The following is a 16230-nucleotide window of genomic DNA, read 5'->3' as shown; positions in this document are numbered from 1 at the left end:
GCTGCAGTTGGCTTTCTTGAAATTTTTCCCACTTTGTACATAGTGAAAGCTGCAACGTGTTCGAATCTTGATCAAGTGCTTGCTGAGATTACATATCTTTCGTTCCTGGTCGAGAGCTTGAGTTCGAGATGAGTGGTGGACTCCTTTGGTATGGTCACCCTCAGTGTTCTGAGTGATTCGCAGTCTGATGATGGGTTGACTCCTGTTTGGTGAGTATTTCTATGTATGCGGTCGACATCCAAATCATATTCGCCTCGAGGGTGTACATAAATATTTATCTCGATTTATGTCCCAACCAGCAGCGCTCAAGACATTCTTCCGACAACCAGCCACTCAATCCTGATGGAGAAGACCAACCAAGCCACCAAGACGCTCCGCACCCGAACCTCATCCGTCCAGCTCGTCCTCAACCATGTCACCCACACCCCAGCCGACCACCGCTTCGCCGCCAACAACTTCGATCACACCACCAACCTCTCACCAATCACCGGCTCGCCCACCCTGTCGGAACAGCCCAAATCGCAGCCGAAAACCACCAAACCAATACCCCACTGGGAGCAAGTCAGTCAAGGCTTCTGGCATGACTTGAAAACGATGAGATGGATGCGCCATCCAGGTCAGCCAGCTTGGACTGATCAGCTTTCTTGTACATATATATGTTGTATGAATCTGCTAACTGCCCCATCCACCCAGGCACCTCCTTCCGTATGATCCTCATCATCCTTCTTCCCTGGGCCATCCTCGAACAACTCAGCTTCCTCGGCTGGCTCGACTCAAACCCATTATCTCCCTTCGTCTTGATCTCCTACCCACTACCACTCCAGGCCGACGAAAGCTACCATCGGTACGGGAAAGGAGTCAAGGATTTCCTCTTCCTGGCCTTCTACATCATAGTCTTCTCATGCATCCGCCAAACCGTCACCGAATATCTCATCAGGCCCTACGCTAGGTACCTCGGCCTCAGAGGTACCAAACAGCACAGGTTTGTCGATCAAGGCTATGCGGTCTTTTACTGGGGCTCGGCAACGATCATCGGAATGGTCTGTCTCCCTTTGCGCACTCACTCTCTTTCTCTATCCGTAGATACTAATAATCCTCTCTCTCTCTCTCTCTCTCTCTCTCTCTCTCTGTAGCGTGTCATGGCCAGTCAGCCTACGTGGTGGTACAACACGGCCGAGTTTTGGAAAGGATATCCTCATTGGAGGATGGAGCCCACGACCAAAGTTTACTATCTGTTACAGTTCTCCTACTGGCTACAACAGATGCTCATCGCGTCCCTCAGGATAGAGAAACCCCGGAGTGATTTCGTCGAACTGATCATTCATGTGCGCTTGCTCATCATCAAAACAAAAGAAGAAGAAAAAAGGATTCTAATACGTCTTTTCCACTCATAGCATTTGGTAACCTTATGGCTTGTTGGATGGTCTTATGTCACAAATCGTAAGTTTCATTCTTTTTTTCTTTTCTTTTTCTTTTTCCTATTGCTTGGGCTAACATGGCATTTCCAATACCCCAGTCACGATGATTGGCACGACTATCTTCGTCTCTATGGACATCTCCGATACTTTTCTCGGAGTGAGTCTGCTCGATCTCTCTGAATCGCCATGGGTCGATTGACTAAGCCGTTGCTGTTGTTAAAATAAATTGTCTAGCTATCCAAGTGCATCAATTACACGAAATACCAGCGTACGTCGGAAGTGAGCTTTGCGATCTTCTTGTGTATTTGGACGTAAGCAAGGCTCCGCTGGATTATTATTATTATTATCTGCGATGAGTCCGGAGGGAGGCTGAGGAGCAGGCGAATTCGGATTGAGCTACCAGGTATTTTCGACATTGGCAGAATCTGCGGATCTTATACTCGGTGTATTCGGAGTACCAGACGATGGTGCCGGAGTTTGCCAAGCGATGGTCGCCTTCGAATGAGGTGTATCTGACTGGATGGATGAGATGGCAGATCTTTGCGCCGATCATGCTACTACAGATCCTGAATTTGTTTTGGTAAGCCGCTTGATTCGCCATCTATCGTTGGAGGATATTCTGACTGATGACTAGCTCACTCGACCTTGATCACCTCTTTCTCCAGGTATTTCTTGATCTGGGTAAGTTTTCGAAATCTAAATTGGATAGTGGGAGTGCAATCTGATCTCCAAGTCGTGTTTTTGCTCGCCAGCGAATTGTTTATAGGATGATTGTGGGGAATCCGCTGGCAGATGTTAGGGAGGAGGGCGAAACAGACGAAGAAGAAGAAGATGACTCGGCAGCCAAAAAGAAGAAGCAATAGAGCCAGTTGTTATGTCGAGCTCCCTGGGGGGCTTGAAGCAGTTTAGATGATCAGTGTTATTTAGTTTTTCTTCTGCTGTGGTGTTTGTACTTGGGTCTGCGGCTCGCTTGTTTGCTCCTCATCCAAGTTTCTACATAGTTTATTTATTGTGATTCAGTTTCTAGTTAGTTTTGTACCGCATATCTTCTTTCTTTCTAATTTTTGGTGATCACGGTGATGAGTTGATAGTTTTGCCCGAAGAACGCTGGTCAATGTAGACTTGCAGCAGTGGATGTCTATGTACTTGGCGGGGTGGTGTGCACTGTCCCTTGAGTATGGGTGTAGGGGGGTGCGATGTGCATGGGGTTGTGGTACTGGTGGGGGCGGAGTTGAGGCCTCGCCGGAAAAGTCTCCTTCATGACCTGAAACCAACCAAAAACATGAACCCAGCCCAGCAGCAACAGAACCAGCAACAGCAACAGCAACAGCAACAGCAACAGCAACAGAACCAGCAGAAACAGCAACAGCAGAAACAGCAGAAACAGCAGAACCAGAACCAGAACCAGCAGAAAAGGAACATCTTCGCCCGCAACCGCTCAGCAACCAACTCCTCGGCCAACTTCTCACCCTTTGCGATCCCAGAAGACAAAGATCAGCCAACAGCAACACCGCGATCACCCCTTCACATCCAACTGGCCGAACGGCAGAACTCACTCCCCCCTCAGCCAGACTCCACCACCACTGCCAGGCCGAGCCAGCATCTACCGAAACTAGCCGGGAACTCGATCCCCAGGGTCAGCAGGACACACCACCACCACTCAGCTATATCCATACATACTAACTAACTACCCTCTTGCATACCCAGCTGAGACGTGCCTCATCAAAAGTCTTCAACCCATTCCCCCATCCATTCACATCCACCCCACCAACCGACCCCCCAGCCAACAACATCAAGAATCCCTCCCTAGAATCGCTCATCGAAACCATCCAAACCAGCCCAGTCACTCTCCCCGAACCGAACTGCAACAGGGATAACCTATCGGATTACGATCCAATCACCCCGGCCGATATCCGATCATTTGAAGACGATGGTCAGGAGGGAAGCCTCCAGGACGCACTCGACGTGGGAGATCCAAACAGTCTCACCGACACCATCGTCACCCTAACCACCTCAGAAGATCCACACCGCGAAAGTCTCCTATCATCATCCAACCCCACCCATCTCCAACACCACCTAAGCCACCTAAACCACCACCACCTGCAACCCAATCAAACTCATCTAGAACTAAGCCCACCCTCATCTCAACCACCCAAACCCGGCAAACAACACGGCGCATTCCCCTACCCCGGTACACCCCCTTTGAAAACTCAACCGGCCCATCTCCCCTCAAGCTCACCATCAAAACAAGCCTCACTCCTCCTCCGCCAACTCACAAAAACTTCAAAGATGCTCAGCCACCATCATCAGAACCAGAACCAGAACCAGAACCAGAACCAGAACCAGAACCAGAATCAGAATCAGACTCAGAATCAATCCACCAACCACCAACCCTCCTCATCCTCATCCTCATCCTCATCCTCAGATCAGTTCCTATCAGCCACCCACCCCCTAGAAACCATCAGACGACCCACCAAACCGGCACCCTCTCAACCCTCCCGAGACTCGCCACTATCCATCGTAGCCTCCGGTCCTGCTGCCCTACCCAGTCGTCTCAGTGGCTGGTTCCAACACGCCTTCTCCTCATCAAGCTCCCATCTCCCTCTCCTCAACCCTACCCCTCTCCTCACCTCACCCCGCTCGCCCGAGAAACTCAAAACGAACCAACAACAGAATCAACACCAAAAGCCGGCTGCTCAGCTCAAGGGCCACTCCACTCCCCCAGATGATCACCACCGATCCACAGCAGTCGATCCCAGGCGCTCACCCAACAGCCATGCTCATCTCGCCCCCTCCAACATCCGTGGGCTCGGGAACTTCTTCGACAAGGCGGTCAACTACATGTTCGACACCGATGCCCACTCCTACGACTCTCGTCTGACCGCCGAACTATGGATCATCGGTGGCCAGCAGTTCTCTGGGGTTTGGAAGTGGGGAGAAGTCCAACAGCCGGATGACTCCCCCTATGAGGATCTCGGTATGCCCCTCGGAAACCCTGGAACGGGAAGCGGCTCAGATGCAAGTCATCAACCACCCCTCTCACTCAAGAAACGAACCGGTCTGCGTCGGGTCACCGTCGGCAAGACCAAGGCGATCTTCAAACATCACAGCAACAGCTCCTCCCTATCTCATCACTCGCCACCCCAACCAGCCCGAAAGAGCGTCGAACTCGCACTCTCCGCTCGCATCAATCCCAACCAACCACTCTCACCCTCCTCCTCCACACCCTCTCCCGAACCTTCACTTGCCCTCAATCATCCTAACAATCATAGGATCGATGACCCCACTCTCCTGTCCCCCCTCGTCACTCACTCTTACCCCCCTGTATTCTATCATGCCTTCGCTTCAATCATCGGCCTCACCTATCGCACCGATTTCCCACCTATCCCATGTACCAACGACCGCTCAAAATCATCCGCTATCGGTGCTGCCGGTGCTCGCGTGGGCGGCATGTTGGCCTCCTTAAGCCTGAGTATCGGTCGGACTGGTAAAAAACCACGAAGTGGACAAGGTGGCTCCAGGAGTCCGAGTCCCCATCGACATCTCGGTGATCGAACCGATGAGGACGACCATCGAACACCTGATTCAGCTCCGCCCAGAGGCTTGAATACTGACGTCGGATGGGGATGTATGCTACGAACGGGCCAGAGCATGCTGGCAAATGCCTTGTTGGTAACTCATCTCGGAAGAGGTCAGTGACCATACCAACTATCTCGCGTTGACCACGTTCCAATTCTGACCAGAGAAAAAAAAAACATCCATCCCGATAACCCAACTTATCTCAGATTGGCGACGGCCCATCCCTTCGATTACGTCTCCCTCGAGCTCCCTGGCCGTGGACCCGCTGTACGCTCGCCTGCTCTCATGGTTCATCGACTCCGCTTCCCCCCTGGCTCCATTTTCAGTCCACCACTTCACATCCAAAGGAAAAGAACTAGGGAAAGAAGTCGGTGAATGGTTTGGACCTAGTACAGCTGCTGGAGCGATCAAGTACGTAAACTTCTTATCGCCCCCAAAACCACCGTTAAATATCCACCTTTTCCTGGATCCGGATTTCACGAGTTCTTACCCATCTGCACGTCTATCTTTGCCAACAGAGCTTTGACCAATCAGTTCATGCCCGCCGGAATAGGAGTGGCTACTGACACCGATGGCACAGTATATCGCTCCGATGTCTTCAGTGCATCTTCTTTTAACACTTCTTCCGGCGCTAACGGGGACCATACCTCCAGCTCAATCAAAACTTCCTGGCAGAGGCCAGTTCTGGTCTTGATTAATGTTAGATTGGGACTAGACGGAGTCAATCCAGTATATAACGAGGCGATAAAGGTTGGTCCTAACTGTCTACTTGAACCATGTCCTTTGTTTTGTTATTTATATATTTTTCCTCTGACTCTATTTCGACTTCATCTTAGGCGACTTTCACTTTCCCTCAATCAGTCGGAATCGCTGGCGGCCGACCATCCTCTTCCTATTACTTCTGCGGTCATCAGGGGGACTCGCTCTTTTACATTGACCCTCATCACTCTCGGCCGGCAATTCCATTCGAGGAACCACCCAAACCCCTCATGTTCCCTGCGCAGAGGATCAGTTTGAATCCCAGGACTTCATTTGGGAAGCAAGATGGAGACTGGGAACAGATCTCTTCAACGGATACTGATAGCCTTATGTCTGGATCTGCTGGCTCCGAAGGACTGGGCCATCGACCGAGAAAACAGCAGCAGGCCAAAAATTCTGACAAAGTCTCGTTTCAGACCGGCAATTCTTCCTCGATCTCAATCAATCTCCGTAGGGAACAGCTGGATGATTTCTATGCTGGGGCTTATCCCAGCTCAGCTTTACAGACTTTTCATCCAGAGAAGGTTCGAAGGATGAACTTGTCCGCACTGGATCCAAGTATGCTACTCGGTTTCCTAGTTAAAGATGAAGCCGACTGGGAGGATCTGACTGCTCGGATACGATCGGTATGTGCATTGTAACTCTCTAGACGGCTTCCGAAACAAACACCTTTTCTGACCTTCTATCTCTTCCCTTGTACCAGTTCAAACCGCCTCTCTTCCATATCGCTGAAGTAACACCCGCATGGATGCGAACTAACGTCGATCCTGCCGCCTCACGAGCCAGTGCTGATTTCAGACCATCAGATGATAGTGACCTAGGGATTGATAGTTGGTCTGAGCCCGAAGGCGATGACTGGGGAACCAACAGTCGAGCCGACGACCACTCCTCATCTGGGCCAACCTCCCACTCGACTGGTATGGATGACCACGATGAAGGCCTGATGGAGGGCGCACGGGATGATACGGAATCCTCAACGAATGTCGACTCGATGAGCATCGATGACGAGGGATGGGATAATGTCGAGAGTGGCCCGACAAAAGTTGACCATCGGCAGCATGCGATTCCGCCGACGCAGCAGCAGCTACCCGGACTAGCTCGACGTGATCAACCATTTAATAAAGCTATCCATAGACTAGTCGAACCGGATCCTTCGCGCCGAGGATCTTCTCGGGACGCCTACGCTCCATCGCACGGCCGAGCGCAATCTGTCAATGTACAACAATCATTTCCCCAGGGAGCCTCGACAATTCGCTCGGTCCATCATCCCTATCGCCACTCGAGCTCCTTGAGCGAGGGCGACGGCGACCAGGCCGAAGTGATCAACTGCCTGAGCCGGGCCATCGAGCCAAATGTCCATCATCGGACGAAGCCTGCAGCAGCAGTCTGCATGCCCCCGAGTGCCTTCCCCACCTCCCAGCTCGCCGCCTCCGCCGTCTCGCCCACGCACTCGATCCGTGACGAACCACGCGCTCGCAATATCTCTGCTGCTACCGTCCGCGCTAGACACAGCGACGAACAACTCGCTGATAGTGAAGAGACTTTGAATCACCAAGAGCGCCGGAGATTGGACTCCCAGGGTAGTCTCCGAGCTTTACGTGCCTGACTCAACACTCAACCCTAAGAAAGTTTGAACATATGTATATCTTTCTTTTCAAACGAACCTCGTGTCTTAGAAGCAGACAGCTTTCTCTTCTCCTCTTTTTCCCTTCAGCCTCTTCGTTACGGTTTATCATTGTGTTTGGGTTATTAGAAGATATCTTGGTTTTGTTATCTGTTCATATTAACACACAACCAACAAAAAATAAACCTGAAAAAATTCTCTCTACCTGACTCACTCCTCCGTTGTCTCTCTACACCCCTCCTTTTTTGTTGCCTTGGTTTTACTTTTATACATATGTAACACATCTCTTTCTCTCTACCTCTCAGCTGTCCTCTCTCCTCTTTTTTGCAAGTGTCCTATTCTTTTTTTATCTCCCTTTTAATGTGGCCATCGGTAAAACAAACCTTGAAGAAAAAAAAAGTTTATAGGTACAAAGATAGATAGATTATAATAGAGAACCTCAATATATAAAAAAGCATCCCTAAACATAACATATGTAGGTATACACATACAGACACAGCCATAATTACTGATACATGACAGGGTTACCAACTCCACAAGTTTTGTTGTCAATAGATACATGGATGAAAAAGAAAGGCTGGACTTACAATTCTTCCTTCACTAAGTATAGGAAAAAGAACAAGCCAGTACAGTAGCCAAAACAAACACCATTTAATCTCAAGTGTTCATTACAGTAGTTACTCGATTGCTGGAAGTGAATCTCTTGGGGGGCCATTATGCTTGTGAGGATTTTGAAACTTGGTTGAAATTTTTTCCAATTGGATGTGAATTCCTCCAGAAAGTTGGGGAAAATGTGACAGCAACATTTTTCTACCAGAATTCACCCAGCTTCTGAATCCAGTCCAAATTATACCCATTGGTCACAAATTCACAAGTTCCTCACTTGGAGGCCCCCGCTTTGCGTCAGACTGGACCAGCTAGGCCCTCCAAAGCAAGGGACTTGCATTAAATTAGTTCTGGCAATGGTGAGGAGGGAGAGTTGGAGTAGGACCCTGGAAACCCCCAAAGTAGGTGGGTAATGTAAATGTATGAATTTTTCTGTTTGTTTGCAAAATGATAGGCATGAAGTTGGTATGAATGGGCTTTGAAACTAAAGATGTTAGGCATAAAACATGTTAGAAATGTGCTGATGAAATTTCCACCCAAATTGGGTAAAACCTGCTACTGCCCGCAGAACCTGGCTTTTCATTGGGGTTTTTGGGGTTCCCCGGGGGAATTTTGCCTCAAGCATACACAGGAAAATGTTCAAATTGTCCCCAAGAATTCCCCGGTGCCCCCAACGCATGAATTTAGCCAAAATTCCCAATTTTACATTACCCACAGTTATAGGGGGTTTCCAGGGTCCTGTTGGAGTGTGAAGTTGAAGTTGAAGGCAATGTGGAGTTCTTCAGTTTCACTGTAGTTCAATTGTTACACACCCATTGACCCCTTCTTGTGACCCAATGAATTTCCAATGAAACTGTAAATTTTAGGAAGGGAATGTGTTAGAGAAATTCTTGCCGCCTTGGGGTTTATCCTGAGACACCATGAAAGATTGTATACATTTGTGGGGGAGGGCGGAAGTTCTAGTCTGACATGATCCCTTGTCTTTTAAGCAAAACACACATGATCAACAATTCTTCATTTATTGTAATCTTGAAATCAAAGACCACATATACACAAACGTGCCTTGGACTTTTTTCATAGGTTTCCTGGTTCGCATCCCAATCCTTCAACCCAGGCCATTTGTCGTTCAAGTCGTGGTTCGACATTTCCCATGGCCGTCCGTTTAATTCTTCACCTGGTATGCAGGGCCTTTCGCTAAATACTGTCCCTTTCTCAGTAGAATCTGAGACGATGTGCGATATTTTATTTTTCGATAGATTTTGATCAGAGGATGCTGGGCGATGAATTCCATTAATCGATGGGGTCGGATTGATGCTTTGAAAGAAAGCCGAGATGTTTCTAGCTCACAAGGCTGTGCAACAGCTATATTAGCTTCAGGCCATGAGTCACACACACCAGTTCCGGGTTTAGCTCACCGGCGCAAATTCAATCATCGGGTAGGTCGGAGTTTTTGATTGCTCATATTATAACGGAATCCTTGCGATTGACATTTGTGGTCATTTTATAGAATTCACAAGAAAGTCGAGAAACTTTGAAAACCTACTCATCTCATCCGGAACTCAATGAGGCAATTGTTATTGATGTACCCGACGATTTCGAATCGGGAGAAGCAGTGACGTGGAGGGAATTCCAGGAACACTGTCCAATCTGCTTGACAGAATGGGCACTAGGTGAGGAAACCACACAATGGAATGGATGTGGCCATGAATTCCACAGAACTTGCATCGATGAAGCCAGTAAAAAGATGGAAGAAGAGATGCGTTGTCCACTTTGCCGACGATTGCCCTCAGGAGAAGAAGCCCCGGGTTTGGACGATGAAGAAGTAGCTGTTGATTTGGCCAATGAAAGCATGTTCACCCTATTATATTATGATCTGGCGGACGGTGATATAGTAACTTGGATCAACTTTTTGGCAATCATCAAGGTTTTTATAATACTTGTCTTGCAAATCTGGTAGTGGTGGCAAAGGTATTGATAAACACCAAACCAAAACAGATAGTTCACCCCAAATTTACAAAGCTTCATTGTTAGCCTGTACATCTACCAAGAACAAATAGACTCTTTGACCAATCTGCATACTAACCATGCATACATTTAAAAAAAGAAAAGAGGCACTCTAGTCAGTTTGGCCAAACAAAAAAAGACTGGAAAATAATTAACTGAACCTTAAAGAAAAGCAAATACTTCCAAATGACAAGATCAATGTTGTACAGAGAAAAGAGGTTGTGATCACTGCCAAGTTGTATTAAAGAAGTGTATAGTTTTTGAAGCTTAACTAATTGGCTCCCAAAAATTACATTCTGACTCCCAAAAGGTAATTTTTGGGAGTTAGATTGTAATTCCTGCACATAGAATGGGAGTCAAAAATGTAATTTCACCAAGAATCACACTGCCAGCATATTTGGCTGGGATGAAGTCATCCCAGTTTAACTGGGATGCACTCAACCAATTTAAAATGGGTTGATCTCATCTATAAACCCAAGGGGGGTTATGTCAGCCTTAGAGTCATCACAGCTGACCTAAAAGCTGCCTGTTCTACCTTTGTTACATATAAATTACTTTATATCTTTTTCATCTTAAGAGATAACCTTGTTTTGACTTCATATTCTGTTTCCTCATGCAATTTTAACCCTAGTTACAACTTATCAATTCATTGTAACTATACTCCTTCCCTGAGTTATTGAGTTGTGGCGCGCTTGCGCAGTTGTGACGTGTCAGCGCTACCAGGCGCGCCAAACCACATGTACATATGTAAATTACATAAGCAAACTGTGAAAATTTTCGTAGTCAGGATCCCCCTTGCCTGAGGCGGATCTACAGACTTCAGCACACCAGAACCACCACCCAGATAACTCCAGGATCACCACCAAAGAGCCTACTATACTCCCAGTATACCTACCGTCACAGGCGCCTAGGATATTGACAGTAAGTAACCTCTTTCACTGAACCTTGTTTATCTCAGAGGCACAACTCTGTGTCTTGCTTGATCTGCTCTTTCTTCTGGTTTTGCCTCCTTCTTGATCACAGGGCTGTCCCTCCAAATCCACAGGCCTTTGCCTCTATCTTGATCACAGGGCTGTCCCTTATTATCACTTGGCCTTTGCCTCAAATCTAGGTTACAGGGCTGTCCCTCAGGTTTCCCTTTGAGAACCTTGACTATCCAGAAGGAAGCTAAAAAATTGTGGCTGGATTAAACTTATCTAATCCAGATACCCTCCTGAGAGGAAGCTGTAGCACTTCTAGCACAGATTAGCAGCACTCTTCTGAAGAGTAGCATTGCCAGTGGACGTGCATTCCCACTAGAATAACCTAGTACTTCTCTTTTTCCTTATCCTGCTTGGTTTCTCTCTCTCTTTCTCTTTTTCTCTTATAGTTGTAGTTTCTTTATCCCAAGAAATCCAACTATTGCCCCCCCATTTCTTGTGTCCTGTTGTCACTGTAGAGACTCAGGCTCACAGGTTACCTTGGATTTATATTTCATCAGTTGAGATCAACCAAGTTTAAATTGGTTGAGATCATCCCAGTTTAACTGGGATAACCTCAACCCAGCCAATTATGCTGGCAGTGGATCACAAAAATAAGACAATAAATATACCTTCTAACTGGGGTGCCCAAAGCCCACCAAAATTTTACAGCAGGAAGAAACTCCCTTCAAGAGCACATGGTGAACTGCCTGGTATTAGCACTGAATTAAGAGTTCACAGAACTAAGAGTTTTTATTTCACAATAAGTTTTGGTCTATCTGTCAGACACAGAGACTTGAGAGGAAAAATAAGAAATAAAGTTTACCTAAGAGAGGATCAGTGGCCGGCTCTGGTATAGAGATAAGAAAGAGATGTGATAATGAAATGGGCTGCAAAGCAGCTTGGGCCACATGATTGCGGCTTGAGACAAGTGTGTCTGTATAGCAATTCAATCACTGCGAGTAATGTCAGTGCTAGGGCTTCCTAAGGGTAAGCTGAGATTGAGGATGATCTCTTACAAGGACTTGGTAGGTGTTGCACTTAACGCTAGCCAATCCGAGCTGCAAGATTGCTGGAGCTGCCAATTGATGTATGCGCAAGATGTTGGTCAGCTTCTGTCAATCCTAAGTAGGCACTACAGCGCAGGTCTTACCTCCTCTCAAGGGGTCGGAAATCCTGTTGCTGAGGCTTTAACCAAGACGGTATGGAGCTCCGCTCGGTGCTAGGCCGGCGGCAGCGCTGGGAGGGGAAAAGGTGTCGAGTGACTGCCCTCACGGATGGTCCGGATGAGTCGTAAGGATTCGAAGTGATAGCTGGGGGGGGGAAGTGGTTTTGGGGGTACAACAAAGGTTGGATCTTCGTTGGCGGTTCTATCGCGCTCAGAATTGGAAAAAATGGATCGGAAAAGAATTGAGGATTGGATAGATTTCTTGATAGCCGCCTTGGATCAGAGCAGATGCTATGGCCTCCTATCCTCCAAGTTCGCCCGGAACTTGGATTCCTGGAGGCCTGTCACAGACATGTCATCATCTCCTCGCGCGCCATGCGCGCACACACAACACAGACAAAGGAGAAAAGAAAAGAAACAGACAACACAAAGAGGAAAAGAAGCAGAGAAATAGAACAAAGAGATAAAACATGAAACCAACAAGAAACATAAGAAATAAGAGAGGAACCAGGAGAAATGGAGATAAACATGACAAAAGACAAGGAAGAAACAAAAACCAGAACAAGACAACAACTAGGAATAAACCCACAGACAGATCTGTGTTAGGACCAAGAAAGAGCAAAAGTGAGAAAGAGGAGAGTGGGGAAAAGGGAGAAGGAGGATCTGAGAGAATCTTGAGCCTTGAGGGTGGTTTTCTTGAGGGCTGATCTTGAAGTTTGGATCTGAAGCTGACTACCATTTAGACCACCACATCCACCCACCACTTACAGTCTGTCCCTAGACTGCTCTTCATCTGTCTTGGGTCTTGAGGATGTAGGGGAAAACCTGGAGCAATAAAGAAAACAAAACAAGGGTCCTGCCAGGTTCTCACGAGTGTGGCAGGTCGTAGGGTTTTTGACAGAGTGGCATCTAGCCCGGAGGTGCACACATGGAGAGAACTTACTTCTAGTTCCTCCTTCCTCCGCGGCATACCAAACTCCTCCTCCTGCGCTCGAGTTCCTATTTTTGGGAGAGGTAGTTTCACCTCATTGCGGAGGATCATTAGTTTATCCTCGTCGCGGAGGCTCGGAAGTTTAGCCTCATTGCGGAGGGTCTCTGCAGACAAGCCTAGTTTAACCTCATTGCGGAGGGTCTTCAAAGACGAGACTAGTTTATTCTCGTCGCGGAGACGAGAGTCGGAAGGTAGTTTATTCTCATTGCGGAGACGAGATTGAGCCAAAACATGATTGTGAAACAAAAAGCCAGCGCTGGAATCCTGAAACGTCTTGATTCCATTCATACGAGGATCCTGAGACGAAACCGGAGTCAAATCCTGCTTGAGATGATACAACAGTAGTTTAACCTCATTTCGGAGGTAATCTTCAGGTGTGTGGAGCGGCTTTGAATTGTTAGAAAATTGCAGTTCTTGAAGCCAAACCAAGGGCTCTGCAAGCTGGCGGGGCTGGCTGATCGGACAAGGAGCAATGGGTCGGATTGTCGCGCAAAAGGAAACATTCTTGTTTTTGCTTCTAGTGATGTTCGCAATCTTTCGATGATCAGTCCTTTGAGAAGATGATAAGGTGTGATCCGAATAGGCTCGAACGCTTTGGAGAGAGGCTTCAAGCTTGGAGATCATTTGAGAGCTGCTACCCAGATCGTTTGGATGGTCTGTCCGCTCTGCAATTGATCAATCAAAAGGCTCGGATCGGACGTCCGCGCGTCCTTCATTTGACTCATGGACAGAGGGCAGAGATCGAGCGAAAAGATTTCCAGACTTGAAACCTCCACAGCCAGTCTTGAGCGTGACAGAAGGTAGTGAATGCTGGAGAGAAGCAACTTCATGGCACAGAGGTCGACTAGAATCAAAATTGGGTGCATGAGGAATCTTGAAAACTAAACACTCTCCTGAATTAGCTTGAGGAAGGGAACCGAGGAAAAGAAGAGGATCCAGTTGGGAATCAAAAACAAAGGCTAGAGCGTTGAATTCTCCCACTAGCGTAACAAATGAATCCTTCAACGCTTCCAGCCCGTTGCCAACTTGACATGGAAAAGCCCGCGCCGTCCTTTTCCGATGATCGAGAATAGTCGACCGTAATGAAATGAAACTGAAAACGCAAAAGGGCAACCGGGTACGGCTCACAAAAGTGGCAGATTGTAGAGTTTTGGCGACGTGATGGGTATCTACCCGGAGGCGCATACTAAGGAGAGAACTTACTTCTAGTCTCTCCCCCTCCGCTAAAATTAAACCTCCTCGACCGCGCTCCAGCTGAAGTAAAGGTAGTTTACCCTCATTTCGGAGGCGATCTTCGGATTTCAGAAGGGAATTGGAACCTCCTCCGGTTCGGCTCCATGCAAGTCCAGGATCGGCCTCACCATGCGAAACGAGAGGAAGTAAAAAACCGCTTGAGTTGATTCGATGATCTGAAAAGTGAGGTGATTGACCAAAGCTGTCAATTATTAGACTCATTTTGATATGAAGCTCGGCACAATCCGGAGGAAGGATTCTCTTCCCAACACCAGCGGTCTTCAGTTCTTTGTCGGCTAGCGGGCGTGTCCTTGATGATATCGAGTGAAAACTGACAGAGTGCCTCAAAATTAGCTCAAACGTAGAGCGTGTAGCTGGACTTAGTTCTTCAACCAATTGATCGCAAAGCTCAGGGGAAAAGGCTATGCCCTCCGTAGGTGGAGTAACAGAAGAAGGTTCCGAAGACAGGGGATTCTCATCTTGCTTCTGCAAGGGATTGTGTTGATCGGATTGAGAAAAAAAATCTAGCGTGTTGACGGAGATTTCTTGAGTGAGGCCAGCTTCCGACTGGAAGACAGGAGGATTACACGACAGGATCAAGTTGAAAGACAGTCCTTTCGCCGAATGCAGCTCTCCAGTTGATCCCTGAACAAGATTGGTCTCGACGTCCATGTATTCTTCTTCTGAATCTGAGCCCGTACGCGCAAGCTCCTTATATGGCCTAAGGCCTGGAGGAAAGGAAACACAGGGAAGGTCGGAGGACTCTAGATTTTCATCTCGCGTGGGATCCTCAAAAGGTCCGAGACCCGGGGGACAAGGCACAGGGAGAACATCTGAAGTCTTGTGATTTTTTTCTCGCGTTTGAGACGGGTCCGATTGATTGGCTCGAGAAAAGGGATCGGCTGTGATGACTGAGGGAGGCTTATGATCTGAAATAGGCTTCTTGATCTCTTGGGCGACGAGAACTTCTGACGGGGGAGCGGGTGAGTCCGACCACGAAAGGCGTTTGGCAAACGCGAATCCAGCTTCTCTAGAATCTTCAGTCGTTCGCTCTAAGACCGCATCTCCACACTGAGTTGAGGAAAGTCTTGCTGTATGTACCGGTTCGGGTGAGCTCGGCAATGGAGGTTGGGCAATCAGAGAGAATGTTTCATAACATAAGCTCTTCACTTCTTCAAGGGTGTCAATATAAAGAAACTTTCCGACTAGCGCAGCAACAAGTGAATCCCAAGATCGACGAAAGGCTGGACAATCCTCAGCAAATGAGCGGCCTTCTTCTTCCAACCACGAACGGGCTAGAAACTGTAGATCCTGAAGCGTGAACTGTACGATGTTGACGCGGCGAACGGGGCAATTGGGATATGACATAGGATCTTGAGGAACTTGAAAATCCGAGGGCTCCATCTCACAGCGCCGCTTTGAGGATTGCAGCGTTCCCGAGCTGTTGTCCGCGACTGCCGAACGTTTGGATAGACCAGAGAACTCCTTGAGATAATGGTCGTCTTCCAGCTTCTGCATGACCTTGTCAACGGCTTCGCTGAGCTTCTCAAAAACGGGGAGCTGAAAACGACGATCGCGCGTTGTGATCCTGATCTTCTGCCTGATGAGCTCAGTGCGGATCTGCTCCTGAATGCCAACAGAGAAGGCGAGATAGAAGTCGGTTTTGATCTCTTCGACGGTACCGATCTGATTGTTCCTAAGCAGGGATGACTGAATCGGATCCCAGGACTGCCGAAAGATCTGGTAGTCGTGAACTGAAGAAATTCCTCCTTTAGCGGACCACGTCTGCACTAGAGCTTCAAGATCTTGACGCAAGAACCGAGATACGTCAGCTCGACCCCAGTGAGCAAGCATTGATGCTTTGAGCTTCGCCCAGTCGTGATCCTCGA

At 48.0% G+C, this 16230-nt stretch overlaps 3 protein-coding genes across 3 annotated transcripts; all 3 read left to right on the top strand.

Annotated features, from left to right (window-relative positions):
* Positions 1-342: 342 nt before the first annotated feature.
* On the top strand, positions 343-2281 carry PtA15_12A589 (uncharacterized protein; the record flags this gene model as incomplete). The annotated part of the gene is made up of 9 exons (XM_053162213.1): positions 343-616; positions 694-1040; positions 1134-1325; positions 1395-1440; positions 1517-1575; positions 1653-1729; positions 1822-1998; positions 2084-2099; positions 2171-2281. 9 exons carry the CDS (start codon positions 343-345, stop codon positions 2279-2281), a joined length of 1299 nt encoding a protein of 432 aa, XP_053026154.1.
* A 271-nt stretch (positions 2282-2552) lies between these two features.
* On the top strand, positions 2553-7362 carry PtA15_12A588 (uncharacterized protein; the record flags this gene model as incomplete). The annotated part of the gene is made up of 8 exons (XM_053162212.1): positions 2553-2560; positions 2835-3054; positions 3126-3416; positions 4092-5109; positions 5204-5408; positions 5516-5747; positions 5834-6382; positions 6460-7362. 8 exons carry the CDS (start codon positions 2553-2555, stop codon positions 7360-7362), a joined length of 3426 nt encoding a protein of 1141 aa, XP_053026153.1.
* Positions 7363-9136: 1774 nt separating this feature from the next.
* On the top strand, positions 9137-9943 carry PtA15_12A587 (uncharacterized protein; the record flags this gene model as incomplete). Its single annotated transcript, XM_053162211.1, has 3 exons — positions 9137-9163; positions 9243-9422; positions 9494-9943. The coding sequence occupies 3 exons, from the start codon at positions 9137-9139 to the stop codon at positions 9941-9943; spliced, it is 657 nt and encodes a 218-aa protein (XP_053026152.1).
* Positions 9944-16230: the final 6287 nt, after the last annotated feature.

Source organism: Puccinia triticina, chromosome 12A (genome assembly GCF_026914185.1).
Source record: "Puccinia triticina chromosome 12A, complete sequence".
NCBI classification, from domain to species: domain Eukaryota; kingdom Fungi; phylum Basidiomycota; class Pucciniomycetes; order Pucciniales; family Pucciniaceae; genus Puccinia; species Puccinia triticina.
Note: the sequence above shows the minus strand (reverse complement) of the source record. Positions and strands in the feature narration are given on the sequence as shown.